Source organism: Delphinus delphis, chromosome 11 (genome assembly GCF_949987515.2).
Source record: "Delphinus delphis chromosome 11, mDelDel1.2, whole genome shotgun sequence".
In the NCBI taxonomy this organism is placed as follows: Eukaryota; Metazoa; Chordata; class Mammalia; order Artiodactyla; family Delphinidae; genus Delphinus; species Delphinus delphis.
The window spans coordinates 44,135,476-44,153,824 of record NC_082693.1 but is presented as its reverse complement, the minus strand read 5'-3'; the positions used below and the strand labels follow the sequence as shown (position 1 = coordinate 44,153,824).

General features: G+C 48.2%; 1 protein-coding gene across 7 annotated transcripts; it reads left to right on the top strand.

Moving 5' to 3' along the window:
- The first annotated feature begins 3,000 nt into the window (after positions 1-3,000).
- On the top strand, positions 3,001-17,863 carry PAN2 (poly(A) specific ribonuclease subunit PAN2). Of its 7 annotated transcripts, none has more exons than XM_060024994.1 (26): positions 3,001-3,131; positions 3,778-4,185; positions 7,503-7,672; positions 7,784-7,904; positions 8,033-8,110; positions 8,749-9,016; positions 9,432-9,774; positions 9,977-10,073; positions 11,269-11,388; positions 11,603-11,722; positions 11,997-12,125; positions 12,253-12,452; positions 12,564-12,697; positions 12,833-12,939; positions 13,154-13,252; positions 13,369-13,442; positions 13,549-13,696; positions 14,133-14,276; positions 14,412-14,471; positions 14,691-14,781; positions 15,392-15,549; positions 15,650-15,793; positions 15,925-16,104; positions 16,231-16,324; positions 16,610-16,807; positions 17,162-17,863. In XM_060024994.1, exons 2-26 carry the CDS (start codon positions 3,904-3,906, stop codon positions 17,194-17,196), a joined length of 3,594 nt encoding a protein of 1,197 aa, XP_059880977.1. In that variant the 5' UTR covers positions 3,001-3,131; positions 3,778-3,903; the 3' UTR covers positions 17,197-17,863. The 7 variants fall into 7 exon arrangements, with proteins under 7 accessions (XP_059880977.1, XP_059880975.1, XP_059880976.1 ...); XM_060024992.1 differs by having other exon boundaries at positions 12,564-12,709; XM_060024993.1 differs by having other exon boundaries at positions 12,561-12,697.
- Positions 17,864-18,349: the final 486 nt, after the last annotated feature.

Sequence of the window (18,349 nt, the reverse complement as noted above, 5' to 3'; positions counted from 1 at the left end):
GCCGTGACTGGAGGCCTGTGATGGGACTTAACGTGTAATGCTCTCCAGGAATCAAAGAGGCTGTAGAAGTGGGTGGGGTGGGAGTAACGAATATTTAAATGAATCTAGTCTCAAGTTCCTTCCTGCTTAACCTTTCCCTCATCTTTTTGCCTCTCTAAGCTATATCTTCCCTCCCTTCAAACCTAATTTCCTCACCCCTGCCTGCCTGAGTAAAAATCAAAACAGAAGCATTCATTTATCTCCCAATAGGATGGCAAGCTCAGTTTGGAATGAAGTTTGGTTCCCACCTGATGTCCTCAATCTAAGAATAAGGGGGCTTCTTAGTCTCTGTTGAGAACGGTGTTATTTTCACTGGGAGACAATGGACATGAAGGCACTTTGTGAACTGGGAAACCACATAAGTTCGGTATAAGGTATTATTGCTCCCTCACTTCAGGCCTCACTCTGGAGGCTAGGAGGGCTGTTGGAAGGAAAGAGCTGTTGCTAAGAACCATCTGATTCCTCAACCTTAGTGGCCTAAGTTTCTTGGGCTCTGTGGGATTCAGGTGATTTGGGGGTGGGGGACACCAGTGTAAGCAAGGGCTAGACATCCAACTGAGATATTCCAGCACCCAGCCCTTCACCGTGGCTAGAAAGTCCAGCGTTCTGGGTAGTTGAAGGTGCACAGTGTCAATGACCCTGGCTGGTCCTTCAGCCTGTTGCATCCATGGGTAAAATCCGCTGACACTGATTTCATCACCATCCCTGATGCAACATTCAGTGAAACAGCTGAGACTGTGAAGTTGGGCGTGGGAGTGGAAGGTGGTCCAAATCTGGGACTGCCCCAACCCCACTGGAGGGTCCCAGGACAATCTGGACGTCAGAATGAGGCCATGGATGACCACACAGACGGCTCCCAAAGGCTTTCCAAGAGGTTGACCCTTTTTCTCTGAGAAACACCCTCGATAGAGGTCTCCCTTCTCATAGGACTATTCAAAACTGCCCAATGAAACCTCTGATTCGAATATGACTCTGCAGTAAATCCACCCTTTGGATAAAACATTTGCAGCATCAGAGAGGTTACCTCAGTTTGAGTGAGAAATGGTTTGCCTCTCGTTACACTGGTGAATACAAATGAAATAAGGAAATTGGGGGTGGGGGTGGGGGTAGGGGAGCTCACCTCACTTTTGTATAATGTCTCCCATGCTTTTCCTGCCTCTGGTTCCCATTCTGGGAGCCCTTTAGGATGGGAGATGGAAGGTGAAAAGCAGGAGGAGGAAGTGGAACGCTGGGGGATGGGATGAGAGGGACAAGGGTGAGTTGGAGGCATGGGGCTTTGTTTCACTTCCTGGTGCTTCGGGAGTTGGGTAGGAAGCAAGGTTGGTGGGGCGATTGTGGGACTGTTGTGTGACAGGAACTACTTCCAGGACTAGGTCTGACCTGGAGCTGCAAGGAGACCTTGACGTCAGCAGGACCTCAACCGTTAATGCAAATTATACTGACAAACAGGCCTTTCCAGTTGGATGCCCAGACGCCAAATCCAGTTGAAGTTTCCCGAGGTGGTTAGTAATGATGGCTTATATCCAACTCTCACTTTACGCCAAGTACTTAGTTTACGCACTTTTCATATATTAACCCATTTAATTCTCACAACAACACAATCAGATAGGTACTATCGTTATCACCATATTACAGATGAGGAAACTGAGGTGCAGAGATAAGTAATTTGCCTAAGATCACTATTAAGTGGCCAGAATTACAGTGCAGACTCCAGATCCTGCATTCTCAGTCATTCTATTATATTGGACACTGAGGCAACACTAAGCATCTTAATAAAGTAGCTCATTTAGCCCAGGTATATCTGGCATCTCAGGCCCTTTAATTCTCACTGTTGAGCCTTTCTTAGAGACCTCAATATAGAAATTTCTCAAGGGTAGGTACTGTCCCTGTCTCTCAGCACCCATCTTTTTACAAGATTTTAAATCTAGGGACCTCTGAAGTCAGATCAGTTTGAGAGACCCTCTGAGTTAAGGTGTTTTTCTCTCCATCAATGACCTCTGACAAGTCTAGAACCCGTCTGAGTCCTGGAAAACTAAATTCTTGGGTTCTTTTATGAAGGTCTATTTACCAGTCTTTATTGAGAGAGAGAAATGCTTTAAAACTGTATCCTCTATGAGGAATTCCTTCCACCAGAGGCCCTCTATGTGGCCTTTAGAAACTGAGCTAAAATACCCCACAGACATCAAACAACCTGGATCTATTCCAAAGCAGTTCAAGCTCAGAGTTGGACCCCAAGAATCCCTAAGTGCTGACGCTAAATCTGTAAGAGTTTGGGGAAGGCAAATGTCTCAATTTGCTATGCCCTGTCCCTCTGAGGAATAATGTCCACGAGCTAGGGGAATTTGATAGCTGAGGAGTCCTGTTCCCTGGAAATATTACCGGCGCCTCTGGGGAGGGAACAATCACAGATGGGAGTTTCAGACGGTTGCCTTTAGAATCATAGAAGATACAGCTACTTGGGCCGTGTTAGGAGGCTGCCTCCCGCTTCCTTTTTTCTCTCCCATGCCTGGAAATGATAGGAAATGCCAGCGAGTTTCGGGGGTTACAGGGTCGGAGGTGGCGGAGTGCTCACAAGAGCACCACAGGAAGAGGGGGTGGACTGGGCCATACTGGGAATACCCAGCAATCGATTCCCAATGCTTTGCCTTGGGCGCCCCTTATTCTAGTTTCTAAAGCTATAGGGAGCATGAAAGTTCGATCTGCAAGCCTGGGGCTCTCTAATTTTGTTTAAAGAAGGCTTAAAAGAGAAGAGGTTACTTTCTAACGCAACAAACAGGGACAAGGTCTGACTACATTTGTCCCTACCCGCGCCCCGTAGCTCTTGCTTTTGCCCAGCTCCCGTGTCACACGTCTTCTCGCGGGGCCGGCTGTACCTGGCTCCTTCCGATTGGCTGAGGTGAGCCCCTAGCCCTTCCTGATTGGAAGCGACGACTAGGAGTGCGCCGTCTTTTCCGTCGTGGAGTTTGGTTGAACCAGAGGCGCGGGGGAGAATTGGGGAAACTGGAATTTCCCGCGGAGCTGACGGCGCTTGTTCTCCCCCGTACTCGTTTTAATTCCACGCGCTCCAAAATATCCGCCATGGAGAAATCTTGGTAATGATCCAATCCCCGTAAGCATCCCGGGAACACATCTGACCCCTTCCCTAATCCCTCCCCTCCCCGCCGCCGGGGGAGAATTATGGGTAATTGATTTTTCTGGTTCCCCCAGAGAATTCTGGGTAACTAGCTATTTCCATCACGTACCCCTACCCCCGCCCCAACTGTGGGTAACTGGCCATTCTTATTTTCCCCTAGAGAATCCTGGGTAACATTGCAGAGGATTCTGGAAAATTGACTTCTCTTGGTCTCCCCTCTCAACCACCTGCCCCCACCCCTAATTCTGGGAAACAAGCACGTTAGCTCCCTCTACCTAACCCCTACCCCCGCAGTTGCTGCTCTTACTACTGATGGTTCAGAGATGAACCAGGCAAGTGAGCAGGCCTGAAGAGAGGTGAAAGGGAAGTCAGGGATTAAGTTAGTGGGGTGGTGGGGAGTACAGAGTGCCTAGAGGAGAAGAGGAAGGGACAGCACTTCTCCCACCTCTATCCCAATGCCCATTCCCTTCCTGCTTGTTCGTCCCGTGCCTAGCATTCTCACATTTTCTGCCTGCATCATCTCCTCCCTGCCGGTAATACTTGGAACACCCTAAATACAAGTACCTGGGCCTACCCCTGACTCAGCTATCTCTTTCCCTTTGCAGGTCAGGATGTCCATTCTAGGTCCACTGGTGTCATCCTGCTGAAGGCTGGGTCAGGCATCCAAAGGGGCTGTGGCAAGGGAGGGTGTGACACGGGTCTAATCTGCTGCCATCATCATCATCATCATCATGAACTTCGAGGTTCTGGACCCTGGACTAGCAGAGTATGCTCCAGCCATGCATTCTACCCTGGATCCTGTCCTGGATGCCCACCTGAACCCCAGTCTGCTACAGAATGTGGAGCTGGACCCGGAGGGAGTGGCCTTAGAGGCTCTTCCCGTCCAGGAGTCAGTGCACATAATGGAAGGTGTCTACTCTGAGTTGCACAGTGTGGTGGCTGAAGTGGGTGTGCCTGTCTCCGTCTCCCACTTTGACTTGCACGAGGAGATGCTGTGGGTGGGAAGCCATGGGGTAAGAACTGTACTCCTTTGTAATGGCTGGACGGAGATGTTGGAGGTCTTTTATCTGGTTTTAACCCAAGAACAGATGCTTTGCAGGGAGCCAGAACTGAGTTGAGGTGATGAAAGTTAGCTGGGTCTCCAAGTCAAGCCAAGAGGAGGGGAGTGGAGGGAGAAAGAGGAAGTCATAGGATCCAGAGATGCTTTACATAGGTGTTCTTTTTCAGAAGGCATCCCAGTTCTACCACAATTTGCCCATTCCATGCTTTGATTAATCTTAATAACTGTACACATCAGTTAGCCTATAGCCATCTAAATATAGTCTCTAATGCTCCTCCTCTGTTTTCCATTTTTATAATTATAGAATATTTTCTTTTCTGGCCGTGCCGCGTGGCTTGTGGGATCTTAGTACCCCCAACCAGGGATCAAACCCGGGCCCTGGCAGTGAAAGCGCCAAGTCCTACCCACTGGACCACCAGGGAATTCCCTAATTGTAGAATGTTTAGTGCATGTTTCTGCATGTGTTACATGGAATCATTTTGTCTTTGGCTGATTATAATCTCTCTGAGAGCAGTTATCATTGTTAATTTCTTAAACTGTATCAATATTGCCAATATGCTAGGGAGCCCAAAGATTTTGTAAGAAATAACATGGTATCCTTGGTTTACTAATTTACCTTCCATAGGGCGGGAATTGTTTTTCCATTGGAATGAGTGGTTTTTTGGGTAATATACTCAATTCAGTAGGCAGTGTCTACTGACAGGCTAGGCCCAGGGAATAAAGCTGAATAAAATATAATCCTTGCCCTCAAGGAGTTCACAGGACAAGGAAAACAAAAAAACATATGAACAGATAATTTTATGGCACTTTAAAAGAAACTAAAATGTTTCACTTAATAATTATGAATTTAGGATATAAACTAATAAATGCCAGTGTGAAAATACGTACTGAGTGTTGGTGAGCATAGAAGAGGATTAGAGGATCTCCAGAAGGAAGTGACACCTGCGTTGAGTCTTGAAGGATGAGTAGGAGTCAGGTGAAGAAGAGGAGGAAATGCTATCTTGGCAAAAGCAACAGGGTAAACAGTGATTCCCAAGATATTATATAGCATGATGATTGCGGAGCGCAGGAACTGTAAGCAAGTAGGGTTTACTGGACTAGACGATGAAGCTGAAGAGTTAGACATTTCTTCAGCCAGTGTGTTTTGAGCACCTTTAAGGTGCCAGACCTTGCTCTGGGGTCTAAGTTTGGAATAAGCATTTTAAAAGGCAACACAAATATATTTATGACATATCAGGTGTTGCTTAGAATCCTTAAGAAAAATACAGTGGAATAAGGGAGTTGAGGTATCGAAGGGTGGGAGGTGTTGCTATTTTACATAGTTGGTCAAGGGAAGGGCTCTCTGATAAAGTCACATTTGAGTAGAGACCTGGATGCAGGCCAGGATGTCCATTCTAATCTCCCTAGAAGGGAGGGAGGGAGCCATGCAGATATCGGGGGGAGAACATTCTAAAAAACCTCATATGCTATGCTAAAAGAGTTGAACTGATTCTTCAGTCCACTGAAGGTTTTTATCCAGAAAGACAAGGTCCGGTTTGCATCTTAGGTGGAGTGCTGAGGTAGCAGAATAGAGTTTGATTTAAGGGGAATGGGGCAGGACTCAGTGTGCAGTATGTTGTAGTAGTTCACATAAAATACATTGAAGGCCTGAATGAAGCCCTGTAGAGATTTATCCATGAGAACAGATTTGAGAAATATTTAGGAAGTAAAATAAATAAGATTTAAGTCAACTACCAGTGACTTACTCCACTGAGTAGATCATGGTACCATAGGGAATACAGTTAAGAGGAATTGAAATGGAGTAAAGATGGTGAATTTTTTTTTTTAATTTATTTTTGGCTGCGTTGGGTCTCCGTTGCTGCGTGCGGGCTTTCTCTAGTTGTTGCCAGCGGGGGCTACTCTTCGTTGTGGTGTGCGGGCTTCTCACTGCTGTGGCTTCTCTTGTTGCGGAGCACGGGCTCTAGGCTCACAGGCTTCAGTAGTTGCAACACTCGTGGGCTCTAGACCGCAGGCTCAGTAGTTGTGTCACACGGGCTTAGTTGCCCTGCGGCATGTGCGATCTTCCCGGACCAGGGCTCGAACCGATGTCCCCTGTATTGGCAGGTGGATTCTTAACCACTGCCCCACCAGGGAAGCCCAAGATGGTGAATTTGATTTAGGATGTAACAAGTTTGAGGTTCTCATGGGATATCTAAAGAGAGACATATAGTAGGTATTTGGATGTATGAGTCTGAAGCTTGAGGCAGTGGTCTGGGCTAGAGGAGAAAAGTAGGATTCATCAACTTTAAGATGAATGGTTAAAACCTTAAGAGTAGGTGAGATTATCTAGGAAGAAAAGTAGAGTGAGAAGATAGTGGGCTGGGAATAGCCATGTTTCAAGAGTGGTCATAAGGGTTGCACGTAAGGAGAAGATAGTGAACTAAGAGTCAGGAGAGAAACCAGGAGTGGATGATGTCATAGGAGCCAAGGATGGCATGAGTTTCACATTCTCTCTATTCCAGCCTGTGACCCACAGTACACATTTCCCAGTTGGCTGGTAGAGATTATGACTTGACTGTGGGGACTTCCCTGGTGGCGCAGTGGTTAAGAATCCGCCTGCCAATGCAGGGGACACGGGTTCGAGCCCTAGTCCGGGAGGATCCCACATGCTGCGGAGCAACTAAGCCCGTGCGCCACAACTACTGAGCCTGTGCTCTAGAGCCCACGAGCCACAACTACTGAGCCTGCATGCTGCAACTACTGAAGTTCGTGAGCCTCGATCCCATGCTCCGCAACAAGAGAAGCCACCGCAGTGAGAAGCCCATGCTCCAAAATGAAGAGTAGCCCCCGTTCACCACAACTAGAGAAAGCCCGCGCACATCAACGAAGACCCAAAGCAGGCAAAAATTAAATAAATAAATTTATTAAACAAAAAAAAAAGACTGTGGAACATAAGAAAGCCAGCTGGCCATTGGAGGATTGGACCCACGTCCCTGACCTTCTGAGCACTGTTCTAACCAACTGAGCCATTACCTATTCAGCAAGGACATTGTGAGGATAAAATGAGGTAGAGTTTATAGAACTACTTTGTAAAGCATTAAACAAACATAAGATAGTATTATCAGTGATTTTATCACTAAGATTGGTGCTCAGCCTTATTCCTTAGTCACTGCTAGCCAGAAAGGCCAGGCAAGAGTGGAGAAAAACTGAGCAATGTCCAGTCTCTGATTTGTATCTGGGATGGCCTTGCCCCTCCACTCAGGATGTCTCTCATCTTTTTGTCCACTACAGGGCCATGCCACGTCATTTTTCGGCCCAGCTTTGGAACGCTACTCATCATTTCAGGTCAATGGCAGTGATGACATTCGGCAGATCCAAAGCCTGGAGAATGGCATCCTTTTTCTTACCAAGAACAACCTGAAGTATATGGCCCGTGGAGGCCTTATTATATTTGATTACCTGTAAGTAGTTTCTCACCTCTGGACTGGGAAAGAGGGTCCCTCACAGAGTGGGAAGTCTAGAGAATGGGAAACTTTTGAGACCCCGGCACCTTAGCTTTTCCTCTCTCACAGGCTGGATGAGAGTGAAGATATGCACAGTCTGCTGCTGACTGACAGCAGCACTCTGCTCGTTGGTGGGCTGCAGAACCACATATTGGAGATTGACCTTAACACTGTCCAGGAGACTCAGAAGGTACAAGCAGGGCCTGAGGTTATTGGGGGAAGTATAAGCTGGAAATGCCTGTGATGTGTGCGACCTTTCTGTTTCTTTGGTCTGTGGGAAGAATCATGCTCACTGGTTTCTCCCGCTTCCCTCCACAGTATGCAGTTGAGACACCTGGAGTCACTATCATGAGACAGACGAATCGCTTCTTCTTCTGTGGCCACACATCTGGCAGGGTGACTGACTACGTTCCACTTTTCCTCCCACCATGGGGCCTGTTTCACCAGATATGTGATTGGGCTCTGCCTTTTCCTCATTTCTGGGACTGTAGTTGGAGGGTGGGAGGAGTGGATTGAGTTCCTACTTAGCCATGTTATACTATGAGATTATCTTTCAGCCTGATGTTTTCTATTGTAAATGGGTATCTCAGAGGCAAAGGGGTAAACAAGAGCTCTCTTTGGGGTCCCATCCGGCTCTTGGTGTCTGTTTTTGCTTTTTTTTTATGCTTTAATTGCCTGTATCCTAGAGCCGTAGTTTTTTTTGTTTTGGTTTGGTTTTGTATTTTTTGTTGTTTTTTTTTGCGGTACGCGGGCCTCTCCCTGCTGTGACCTCTCCTGTTGCGGAGCACAGGCTCCGGATGCACAGGCTCAGCGGCCACGGCCCACGGGCCCAGCCGCTCCGCAGCATGTGGGATCTTCCCGGACTGGGGCACGAACCTGCGTCCCCTGCATCGGCAGGCGGACTCTCGACCACTGCGCCACCAGGGAAGCCCAGAGCCGTAGTTCTTTGGGTAGGGGCCTCACAAGGTTGGGTAGGTGGCAGGTCCTCTTCCTGATAGCAGCGTTGACAGATAACCAAGTTCTCTCTTCTTCAGGTTTCCCTGCGAGACCTCCGTACTTTTAAGGTGGAGCATGAGTTTGATGCCTTCTCAGGGAGTCTGTCGGATTTTGATGTGCACGGCAACTTGCTAGCCACTTGTGGTTTCTCCAGCCGCCTCACCGGCCTGGCCTGTGACCGTTTCCTTAAGGTGTATGATCTACGCATGATGCGTGCCATCACACCACTTCAAGTTCATGTGGATCCTGCTTTCTTACGCTTCATCCCTACATATACTTCTCGTCTTGCTATCATCTCCCAGTCAGGTATGAAGGGGATGTAGGATGGGGTAGGAGGAGTTAATGAGTGAAGGGGAACTAGGCACGAGAAGAAGTGTGCTCCCTGGAATTTCTTTGTTGGGGAAAAAGTAACCTTTCTGAGGGATCTCAGGGTCTCACTTAGGTTTGGTAAGAGATTAGAGGTTTTATTTTCTCCGAGTGTGAAGAACACATATACAAAAAATATAGGTAGAGCAGGCAAAACAACTTTAGAACTGTCCTTTGCTGGGTAGCAAACCTCCCTGTGGTTTATGGGAAGGCATCAGATGGTACTTTCTCTTATCTCTAGGAATGGATTTGGGGCCCATCGTTGCTTGATACCAGGGGAAGAGGGTAGGAAGGGCATAAAAGGATGGCGCCCTTTCATCTTCCAGGGCTCAGTGGGCTTCCTTCTCCCTCCTAGGGCAGTGCCAGTTTTGTGAGCCCACAGGGCTGGCCAATCCAGCAGACATCTTTCACGTGAATCCTGTGGGGCCTCTGCTAATGACGTTTGACGTGTCAGCCAGCAAGCAGGCCCTCGCCTTTGGGGATTCTGAGGGCTGTGTGCATCTCTGGACTGATTCCCCTGAGCCTTCCTTCAACCCCTACTCCCGTGAGACCGAGTTTGCTTTGCCTTGTCTCGTGGACTCACTGCCTCCTCTGGACTGGAGCCAGGACCTGCTGCCTCTTTCCCTCATCCCTGTCCCGCTCACCACTGACACGCTTCTCTCTGATTGGCCTGCTGCCAACTCCGCTCCAGCTCCCAGGTTGTACCTCACCTCTGGGCCAAAAGGAGGGAGGGGGAAAGGGCCAAGATACCAGGATTCTCTGCAAGCCGTGTTATTATTCTACTACTTTCCTGATTTTTGTCTACTCTCAGTATTTTCTTTTTTTTCTGGTCCCTTGGGGATTGGGGCTGAATGGGCAGACACCACAACCTTCAAGCCCTAGAACTATGCTGCATTATAGGCGAGCACCCCCTGTGGATGCAGAGATTCTGCGCACCATGAAGAAGGTGGGCTTCATTGGCTATGCACCCAACCCCCGCACCAGGCTGCGCAATCAGGTATGTTCAGAGAGGAGAGGGTCAGCCCCCACCCCAGGCCATTGGTGTTTCTCCTGTCTTTTTCCTTTGGTAGTTCTCATTAATTTTTTTAAAATAAATTTTCTTTCTTTATTTATTTTTGGCTGCGTTGGGTCTTCGTTGCTGTGTGCAGGCTTCCTCTAGTTGCAGCGAGCAGGGGCTACTCTTTGTTGCGGTGCGTGGGTGTCTCATTGCGGTGGCTTCTTGTTGCGGAGTGCAGGCTTCAGTAGTTGTGGCACGTGGGCTCAATAGTTGTGGCTCACGGGCTCTAGAGCGCAGGCTCAGTAGTTGTGGCACACGGGCTTAGTTGCTCCGCGGCATGTGGGATCTTTCCGGACCAGGGCTCGAACCCGTGTCCCCTGCATTGGCAGGCGGATTCTTAACCACTGTGCCACCAGTGAAGTCCCTTCTCATTACTATTTGCTTTTAGTCAGTCAGTAAAGGTTTTTTGAAGCCTGCTGAATTGAAGGTACTATACTAGGTGTTAGGGTTCAGAGACATAAAAGATAGGGTCCCTTGCTCTTAAGAAGTTTAGTGTTCGGTTGGTGAAGGTAAGACCTGTGCATAGCAGAAATTATTTATGTTCTATCATTAAATGCTAAAGGAATGTTAGAAGCATTCAGTGTGAGAGCTGTTTAGAGGGAAAACTGTACTCTGGGCTAGAGTGGTCAGGGAGGGCAGTACTAAAAGAGGTGGATGTTGAGCTGGAAAGGTGAAAGACGGGCAAGTAGATGGTAACAGGGGAGGCTTTCAAGATGAGAGAACAGTGTTACTGAAGTCTCAGAAGGCCTGACAGGGATTATGCTGGAGTGGCTGTTAGTATTGGGAAACAGTGAGAGATGAAGTTTGGAAAGGGGCCAGTTGTGAAGCCTTGCATACCAGTGTATAGCAGAAGTGATGCACCGAAAGGGCCATTCTGGGTGGGGTAGTCTGGTGGCGGCATGCTGGACAGAGTGCACGTGGGGGAGCCCAGTGTGGAAGCCATCGGCATTGTCCAGCTGTGATGAGGTAGGGTGGTGGCAGTGGGAATGAAAAGGAAGCAGTGGATGCTGAAAATCCCATGAAATTAGAAGGTTCAGGACTTGGTGATGATAGCTTCAGTGTTGGAATAAAGGTAGGGGGAAACCAAAGACGATTATACACATCCAACGAGGCTACCTCTTTTTAAAAACCCTAGATTCCTTACCGACTCAAGGAGTCTGACAGTGAATTTGACAGCTTCAGCCAGGTCACTGAGTCACCAATAGGGCGGGAAGAGGAGCCACATCGCCACATGGTCTCTAAGAAATACCGCAAGGTGCTGGGGGATACCAAGGAATGGGCCTTCTGGGATGTGGGGAAAGGTTCCCGGGGAAGGGGGTCACATGAGAAAGAATTGAAGGGCTCATTCAGGAAGCCTTCACCTATCACTCTGGACTCAGGAGGGAGGTTTGGGGGAAGGTTATGGCTACTGCAAAGATTTAGGGGATTCTGAGGGTGTCTTCCTCTTGCTCAGACTGTTTCTGCTTCAGGTGACCATCAAATACTCCAAGCTAGGGCTGGAGGACTTTGACTTCAAACACTACAATAAGACACTGTTTGCTGGATTAGAGCCCCACATCCCCAATGCCTACTGTAACTGCATGATCCAGGTAAGGCTGGGTGTTCCTGCGATTTGAACATGGCTACTGCTTTTATTTTTCTCTGTGGGCCCCCCAACCCCTCGTCTTTTTCCAGGTCTCCCCAGCCAAGTCCACTTAGACCTCCTCTACCATTCTTTCCTGGCCCTCAGCCTTCAGGTCTCCTCTGTGAGCTCTGCTTCTTCAGTGGACTCCAGCTCTGTATTCTCCACCATCTCTTAACCTTCCGATTTCTCTTCCTCCCTGTACCAGTTGTCTGCATCATATCTCCTGCTCTTCCCTCCAGGTGCTCTATTTCCTGGAGCCTGTTCGCTGTCTAATCCAGAACCACCTTTGCCAGAAGGAGTTCTGCCTAGCGTGTGAGCTGGGCTTCCTCTTCCACATGTTGGATCTCTCCCGAGGTGACCCTTGTCAGGTCAGTGCCTGGAGACCTGGGACAATAAAAGGGGAAGGGAGGTGGACAGTAGGCAGGGTCATCACTCTGCAGATGGCCACAAAAATGAAAATAACCCTTTTCCACCAACACACTTCCTGGATTCCAGGGCAGTAATTTTCTTCGGGCGTTCCGCACCATTCCTGAGGCCTCGGCCCTTGGTCTGATTTTGGCTGACTCGGATGAGGCTTCAGGCAAGGGCAATCTGGCCAGGCTCATTCAGAGGTGGAATCGCTTCATTCTCACTCAACTGCATCAAGATTTGCAGGAGCTGGAAGTACCCCAGGCTTATCGAGGTGCTGGAGGCAGGTATGGAATTGGGACAGGAATAGTTAAAGCCCCCATGATAAGCCCCACTGTGACTTAAAGGGTCTCCTAACTCCCTCAGTGTGCATATATTGCCCTCCCCATTCTTAGCAGCTTTTGCTCGTCGGGAGACTCTGTCATTGGGCAGCTGTTCAGCTGTGAGATGGAAAACTGCAGCCTCTGCCGCTGTGGCAGTGAGACCGTGCGAGCCTCATCCACCCTGCTCTTCACGCTCTCCTACCCTGAGGGTAGCAACACTGGTATACCCTGCAGCTGGGTTGGGGAGGCTCCCCCAGATGTCCTGTAACATCAAGGAGAGGGTGTTGGGGGGCTAACAGTGGGTACAGGGAGGACCTGGAATGAAGCATCCAGTTTCCCCTCAGATAAAACCGGGAAGAACTGTGACTTTGCTCAGGTGCTGAAGCGAAGCATCTGCCTGGAGCAGAATACACAGGCCTGGTGTGACAACTGTGAAAAGTACCAGCCCACGGTGAGTGGGCTGTTGCACTGGACTAGAGTCCTGCCATGTTGGGGACTCGGCCATGGTCTCATCTGGGACTGGCTGGGTCAGCACCACCATCCAGCGATCTATAGGGAGTGGGAAGAACTCCAACTGGAGGATGCAGATCCAGGCTTAACTGTTCATGTCCAGGTTTCTCTCTCTGTAGGCCGCCTGCCATTCCTTGTTTGTTTTATCCTCTCAGATTCAGACCCGCAACATCTGCCATCTCCCAGATATTCTTGTCATCAATTGTGAGGTGAACAGCTTGAAAGAAGCTGATTTCTGGAGAATGCAGGCTGAGGTAAGGACTGAGTCTGGAAACAGGACTTTAGGAGTACTTTTTAGTTCTTCCCTCTTTTGACTTCCATATATGATTAATGTTCCTGAGGAATTGGATATTTTCTCCTTTGTGTTCAGGTTGCCTTCAAGATAGCAATAAAGAAGCATGGTGGGGAAATCTCCAAGAATAAGGAGTTTGCTTTGGCTGATTGGTAGGTATTGTCTATAGAGTGGTCAAAGGATTGAACTACTCAGGGGCTTCTCTTGTCACTGGTCAGATCTCCTCAGAACAAATTTCCAATTCTCCTGTCCTGATAGGAAGGAACTAGGGAGTCCAGAGGGCATGCTGATGTGTCCCTCCATTGAGGAGTTGAAGAATGTCTGGCTTCCTTTCTCCATTCGAATGAAGATGACCAAGAACAAAGGGCTGGATGTTTGCAATTGGACTGATGGGGATGAGATGCAGGTTGTTGAAAAACTGGGAAGAGGAGGGGGAATAAGGGAGAGAAGGTCCGGGAATTCCCTGGCGGTCCAGTCGTTAGGACTCGGCGCTTTCACTGCTGGGGCCCCGAGTTCGATCCCTGGTCCGGAACTAGAATCCCATAAGCCGCGTGGCGCGGCCCAAAAAAAAAAAAAAAGAGAGAGAAGGTCGGGGCAGAAGCAAGGCAAGGGGAAGGTGGAATTTAGCATAGGGGAAAAAAGGGAATAAGGCCTAGTATTCACCAGTTGTGGGCTTTTCCAGAGTGACTCAGTTCAGTGTTGGGAGTCATAGATGGGCTAGGATGGAAAGAACCCACCCTCGTCCCCCATCCGTATACCCCAGACTCCCTGTCCTCTATCCCCATTCCCCTTCCTTCCTCATCCTTAAACTTAGCTTAGCAGCCTGGGTACCCCCCTCACAGTGGGGCCCAGCCAGGGCAGAGGAGGAGCATGGTGTCTATGTGTATGACCTGATGGCTACTGTGGTACACATCCTGGACTCACGCACAGGGGGCAGCCTGGTGGCTCACATCAAAGTTGGAGAGACCTACCACCAGCGCAAGGAGGTGAGTGAGGTAATACAGGGCAGGGACACTCCTGGTGGTGGCCACAGTGGAGTCCCAGGTCTGTCCTTATCTGAAGTCTGAGCCAGAATGCTCCAGCCATCACTTTGGCATCACTGTGTCTCTGTATCTCCACAGGGTGTTACCCACCAGCAGTGGTATCTCTTCAACGACTTTCTCATTGAACCTATTGATAAGGTTAGTTGTAATACATTCCGTTCCCCCTTTCATCTCCCTTTTTTTAGCATCCTCATCCTCAGTGCCTGAGAGAGTGCCAGGCAGATTCAGAGGGAGGGATGGGGCCTCAATAATAAAAAGCAGAGCTAAAAATAGCACCTGAGTCCTGTCTTCTCTCTGACTTGGGATAAAGGGAAAAGGGGCATATATGTAGGCCATTAAGTGCTTTTTCTTTTATAGCATGAAGCTGTGCAGTTTGACATGAATTGGAAAGTGCCTGCTATCCTTTATTACATCAAAAGGAATCTTAATTCCAAATACAACCTGAACAGTAAGTGATACAGTGTAGATCCAAGGGTGTGGGCAATTAGATTGGTCTCAGGAAGAGATCTGGGAAATAGCTTGTTAAGATTAGGACTGGCGACCAGTGTTAATATTTCCAGGGACAGTAGAGCAATTCCTGCTCATCAGGCCTTAAATTTAGAATCTGGAGATACTGAGGGTGTCGAGGGAAGAGGTGATGGGGGGGAAGTGTGATCAAAATGGCTAAGGTTATGATTTTGAGACTAACCATTCTTATCCCCAAGTGAAGATCTCTTTTTTTGGTGATGAACTCCTTATTAAGTCCCTTTTTGATGCCTTTAAACCATAGTTTCTCTGTAACTTTATTTTTCTGGATTTACTAAGGTAAAGTCTAAAGTGAGAATCTTACTCCTTCCTGTCTGTTAACTTTTTTGGCTTTTTTTAGCATATTTCCCGATAATTTTCTGATTTGACCTGTTCTGTCTACCTCCTCTGTCCATCAGACATGATCTTTTTACTCACATGCTTTGATTATTGGGATAACAGTGTAGACCTGGTCTCTGGTAGCCACTCCAGCTTCCCTCCCCTGGTCACTTCCCTCTCCCGAGCCATCTTGTCTTCTGGATTCTCCCTTCCAGTTAAGAACCCCATCGAGGCAAGTGTTCTGCTGGCTGAAGCCTCATTAGCACGGAAGCAGCGGAAGACACATACGACCTTTATTCCCCTGATGCTGAATGAGATGCCACAGGTTGGGGACTTGGTGGGCCTGGACGCTGAGTTTGTCACCCTTAATGAGGTAACCAAGACCAAAAAGGGTGGGGTGTTAGAACAGAACTCTGGGGATATTAGGAGTCATAAGCATTTCTCTGATTTCCTTATGAACTCTTCTCATATAGGAAGAAGCAGAGCTGCGCAGCGATGGCACCAAGTCTACCATCAAGCCAAGCCAGATGTCAGTAGCGAGGATTACCTGCGTTAGGGGCCAGGGACCCAATGAGGGTATCCCCTTCATTGATGACTACATCTCTACCCAGGAGCAGGTAATAGGATGTGGAGATGCAAGTGAGAGAGACCCTGTGCTTATATAGAGTGCCCTAGAACCCAGGGAAGAGTGGCAGGGGGAACTGTGCACCTCGTTTCCTGGGTCGCTTGACCTTTTCTCTATCCCTAGGTGGTGGATTACTTGACTCAGTACTCAGGGATAAAGCCAGGAGACCTTGATGCCAAGATTTCCTCTAAGCACCTTACAACTCTAAAGTCTACCTACTTAAAGCTTCGTTTTCTCATAGACATTGGAGTCAAGTTTGTGGGTCACGGTCTGCAGAAGGACTTCCGGGTCATCAACCTCATGGTTCGGGCAGGGCTCTTTTAAGAGTCTTTCTTTGTGTGTGGGCCCCCCAGGGTATACATTGTGCTTTTGGAAAATGGGAAATTATGGATCCCCTACCTCAGTCTCCCACTCTTTTATCCCTGGCAGGTGCCCAAGGACCAAGTCCTTGACACTGTTTATCTATTTCACATGCCCCGAAAACGAATGATTTCCCTGCGATTCCTTGCTTGGTACTTTCTGGGTGAGTTGCTCTGCCTTGTAGCTCTTGCTGTGGTCAGCAAGAGCATGAAAATGTGTGAGAGGCCAAGGGGAGTAGCTACGACCCTGGGTTAGTGGTGAGAGTTACTGATGGATTTAATTAGCTTCAGTATCCCTTCTGTGCACTAGGGTTGATGTTTGGCTCTTTCCCTTAAGGGTAGTCAGGGTTTTTTTGTTGTTGTTTATTGGGAGTTGGGAGTGTGAGTAGAGGACATGTCCTTACCTCCCTTTGCTAGGCCCCAAACTATTCCACCTCTACTTTCCCCAGACTTGAAGATTCAAGGGGAGACCCATGACAGTATTGAGGATGCCCGCACAGCCCTTCAGCTTTACCGAAAGTATCTGGAACTAAGCAAAAATGGAACTGAGCCTGAGTCCTTCCACAAAGTGCTCAAGGGCCTTTACGAGAAAGGCCGAAAGATGGACTGGAAGGTGCCTGAGCCCGAGGGCCAGACAAGTCCCAAGAGTAAGGCCTGGGATGGGACAGGGGAAGCTGGACTGGGTGGGTTTTGGTTGTATATGTGAAGATTATACCCACCGTAATAAGAATGATGATGATGTTAACAACAGTACCGCCCCAACAGGTTGTAGTATAAAGCACTTAACAGTTTACAAAGCACTTAATCCTCAAAACATTCAGTGAAATTGATTTTATTATTGAAACTCTCTATTGGTCCTAACCTCTTCTTGCCAAGTTCTAAAATGTTTGGGGCAGGTCCACGCCCTCTTTCCTCTTGCATTTTTCCTTCATAAGAAGTGCCCCAGGTGCTTTTTCTCCACTCATCTTAGGAGTCAATGCTCTTTGTTTTGTCTCTGACAGATGCAGCTGTCTTCTCTTCAGTGCTGGCGCTCTGACCTCACCCTCTCCCAACGAACAATTCCCTCTCCCTTCAGTTTTCTGTGGCCCTAGAAGTGGGAGATGGCTTCCCAAGTTGGCTATACCCTGTCTACTTCCAGAATTGGACTTGCTCAGGGTCTACAGATGGTGCTATTAATAGAACTGGAATGCAGCAGAACTGTTGCAAAGGGTCTAGGAGCCAGGTTCCTTTTTCATCCTTTGCAAAATAGTGGGCCAGAAACAGAGTCTAGAATTGACCCAGATGGAAAGTAATTCATATTCTTAATAGATATCCTGGGTAATTAATGCCCAGGCAAAGAAGCTCCTGGAACCAAAACTCTCAGTTTCTAGTTGGCTAAGTACTGAAGTCCAGGACAATGACAGGATACAACAATAGCTCAAGACCTAGCTTAAGTCTGACTGCTTGAGGGTTGCCTGGAGGGGCCAGCATTTAGAGTCTGGTGGTCCCAAGCAAACCAGTGTTGCCAACATTATTATTGCCGAAAGGGCCTTTGGGTCCTAGACAAAGCTTCACTGCTGGCTTCACTCCTGTTGACAGCTGAGAAGCATCTGTCTTCCATCCACTCTCCTGTTCCAGGTTTTGTTTTCTTGTTATTTTTTAAAAATTTTTGTCTTAAACTGCATGTTTTATAAAATAAAAACAAAAATATTATTGAGTGTCATCTATCTCATTAGAAATGTGTGCGTGTGGGGTTCTCTTGACTTCAGCTCTCCTCTCTGTGTTTGTTACAACTGGAAAAAACTAAGGCTTTCAAATTTACACCCAGAAATGAAGGTAAAACTCTGGAGTCCAAAATTTAGGATATTGGAGGAGAATGCCTTTCCTGGGCAGTGTTAGGTCTTTGCTGTGGCTGCCTAGAACCCTAAGGTCGGGTTCTTTTAAGACGTACAGTATGGTTTCCCTGTTACGTGTAAAAGGGGAGCTGGAGAAACTGACAAACTACAGGTCCCAGGACATCTTAAAATCTGTAGCTACTAATAAAGAATCTGTGTGGTGCCGCAGTGCTTCCTGGGGGATGTAGTTTTCTGGGTATTGAAACCAGGGCTTCTCACTGGCTAGCGGCACACCTTTCTTTTTGAAGGTCCGAGCCCACCTAGATTGGCACGCGCGAGCCTGACTGCCTCCGTGCACCACGTCAGGTTCTGACT